At 48.0% G+C, this 2,673-nt stretch overlaps 1 protein-coding gene across 1 annotated transcript in view; it reads right to left on the bottom strand.

Moving 5' to 3' along the window:
• Positions 1-2,673, bottom strand: part of LOC111821041 (P2X purinoceptor 4-like) — a 19,050-nt gene that overhangs the window by 9,960 nt on the left and 6,417 nt on the right. Inside the window, exon 3 of the mRNA XM_023733666.1 lies at positions 21-121. Within this exon, the coding sequence (XP_023589434.1) occupies positions 21-121 (101 nt within the window). The remainder of the gene's footprint in view (positions 1-20; positions 122-2,673) is intronic.

Raw genomic sequence — 2,673 nt, 5'->3', positions numbered from 1 at the left:
GGACAGCGCAGAGAGGGCACCCCCGGCTCTTTCCCGAGAAGCCACCTACCTCAGGACAGATGCCCTGGGTCTGGTTCATAGTGATAATCATGTTGGTCATGATAAAGATCGAGTCTTTCTCCTGCAAAGCGGGGTGAGAAGGGGGCACTGCTGTGTGATTCCTCAGGAGAGTCGAGCGACACCCACCAAGAAGGTCTCGCATTTATGCAACAGGGCAGTTTATGCAACAGGACGGTTTATACAGCAGGGCAGTTTATGTAATAGGACGGTTTACGTAATAGGACGGTTTATGTAATAGGATGGAGAAGAATACTCCCTTCTCCCATGTGCCACGCAGAAACAATTTAGACAACTAAACCTATGGTCTCCTTCTCTCCTATAAGAGTCTATAACCTAATTGAAAACAGAGCCTCCAACAGATACCTGTACATAGTGGTTAAGTGCTCGGCTCATAGCAGCACCATTCTCAACAGCCAAAAGGTAGAAACAACCCAAGTGTCCATCAACGGATGAATGGATAAGCAAAATGCGGTCCATCCATGTAATGGAATAGTATTCAGCCATAAAAAGGAATGAAATTCTGATACCTGCTACCACGTGGATGAACCCTGAGAACGTGATGCTGAGTGAAGAAGCCAGTCACAGAGCGCCACATACTGTATGATTGCATTTACACGAAATATCCAGAATAGGCCAATCCATAATCACAGAAAGGAGATTCATGGTTGCTGAGAGCTGCGGGGCTGGGGCAGTGGGGTGGAAAGGGGAGTGACTGCGAATGGGCATGAGGTTTCCTTTGGGGTAATGAAAACGCTTTGTGACTAGACAGTGCAGACTGGGTCACACAACACTGGGGATGCACTAACCACCAGGGAACTGTTCACTTTAAGATGGGTCATTTCCTGTTGTGTGAATTTCACCTCAGTTAAAAAAAAACTGAGTCTGTAACCTGACCTGTTCTTCAATAAAGCCTTCACTTGTTGAAGGAGAAGAGCCGAGGATTGCTGAAAACATCCTCTGCCAACCAGATTACCTCAGAGGTATAAAAACAAGAGGCCTCAAAGGTCTCAGATTTGGCTGGTTTTCTTTTCTAACTGGAATTAAAAAAGAAAAGTCTTGAGCGGACTCAACCAGGGCCAAGCATCATTTCTCCTTTTGGGAAGGTTCTGTTTGCTCCTAATAAGTATGAAGGTGCCAAATGATTGTTTTAGAGTCTCTGGAGGGCAATTCAATTGGGATGAGACTGAAGAACTGCAAATAATGACCTCCCACTATGAGGAATAAAGGAGAAAAATCAAACCTGTTGCTGTCAAGTTGATTCTGATTCATGACCGATCCTACAGGACAGAGGAGAACTGCCCCATAGGGTTTCCAAGGCTATAATCTTTACCGAAGCAGACTGCCACATCTTTCTCCCCCAGAGTGGCTGGTGGGTTTGAACCAGAGACCTTTTGGTTAGCAGCCGAGCGGTTAACCACTGTGCCACCAGGGCTCCTTAATGACCCCTCAATGTAAGGAATAAAGGACAAAGACCCCCAAAATTCAAGTTGGACTCTCATTTTAAAATGCAACGTCAGAAGCTCTCTCCCAGCACTTCATACTCCCGTGAAGAGTCTGGAGCCGTCAGGGGAATCAGAGTAACTGTGGAACCGAAGGGTCTGTAGACATCCCGGCCCCCACGTCTGACAAGATGGCAGAAGCCCTGGGAATAGCTGACATCTTTCAGAGAATGGCCTAGAACAAACCACATTGGAGATAGCCACAAGAAGAGGCATGAGAATGTGGCATGGGGCCCGAGTCTCTTTCCTAACACCCTGTCATATTCCCAGGTGTTCAATTAGTAAATGCACTCCCTATTTGGTGCTTCTAGAAGGCTGCTCCTAAGGCTCTCCTGAGTTAGACCCCAACAGTTCAGTATGGTCTACTTTCTGTTTCCTATCTCTAAGGCTTGGGGGAAATTCGTGAGCCAAGTAGATGTCTGGTTTCCAAACACATAGAGGCAGAAGGACATCATGAAAGCCCATGAAGAGCAGAGCCTCCTGGAACTCACCCAGCCCCAGCTCAGCTCTGCTATGGAAAGCAGACTTGCAGGATACTGTTTTCCACTGAAGGACAGAGCAGGGAGGCTCGTACCCTTCCTTGGTTCAAGTAAAGATCCAGTTGCCATTAAGTTGATTCTGACTCATGGCGACCCCGTGTGTCAGAGTGAAAATTGTGCTCCATAGGGTTTTCAATGGCTGATTTTTCAGAAGCAGATCACCAGGCCTTTCTTTCAAGGCACCTTTGGGAGAACGCAAACCTCCAACCTTTCAGTTGGCAGCCAAGTGTGTTAATAGCCGAGCGGCGACACTTTGCATCACCCAGGGACTCCCAAATAAACATACCGAGCGTGATATTCCCAGGGCCAGCCAGGACAAGGCCAGGCCTTCATAGGAAACAATGGTCTGCTAAGACAGGGCCATGTCAACAGGACCACCCAAGGCCAGCCAGCCACCTACCCCTGTTCCATTTGACCCCTGTCCATCATTAGCTTTCTCTTCTCTCTGGGCTCCCCCCAGACCTTTCTCTTGAGAAAGCAGGGGGAAATGAACTCAGGTGAAGAAAGGGAGAGTTTCTGAAGTCCTTGCTTTCCTTCACAGATCTCTGAGCCAAGGGGTGGCTCTGTCCCCCATC

This window comes from Trichechus manatus, unplaced genomic scaffold, assembly GCF_000243295.1.
Source record: "Trichechus manatus latirostris isolate Lorelei unplaced genomic scaffold, TriManLat1.0 scaffold00061, whole genome shotgun sequence".
NCBI lineage: Eukaryota > Metazoa > Chordata > Mammalia > Sirenia > Trichechidae > Trichechus > Trichechus manatus.
The sequence above is the reverse complement of the archived record's forward strand: the minus strand, read 5'-3'. Positions and strand labels throughout refer to the sequence as shown.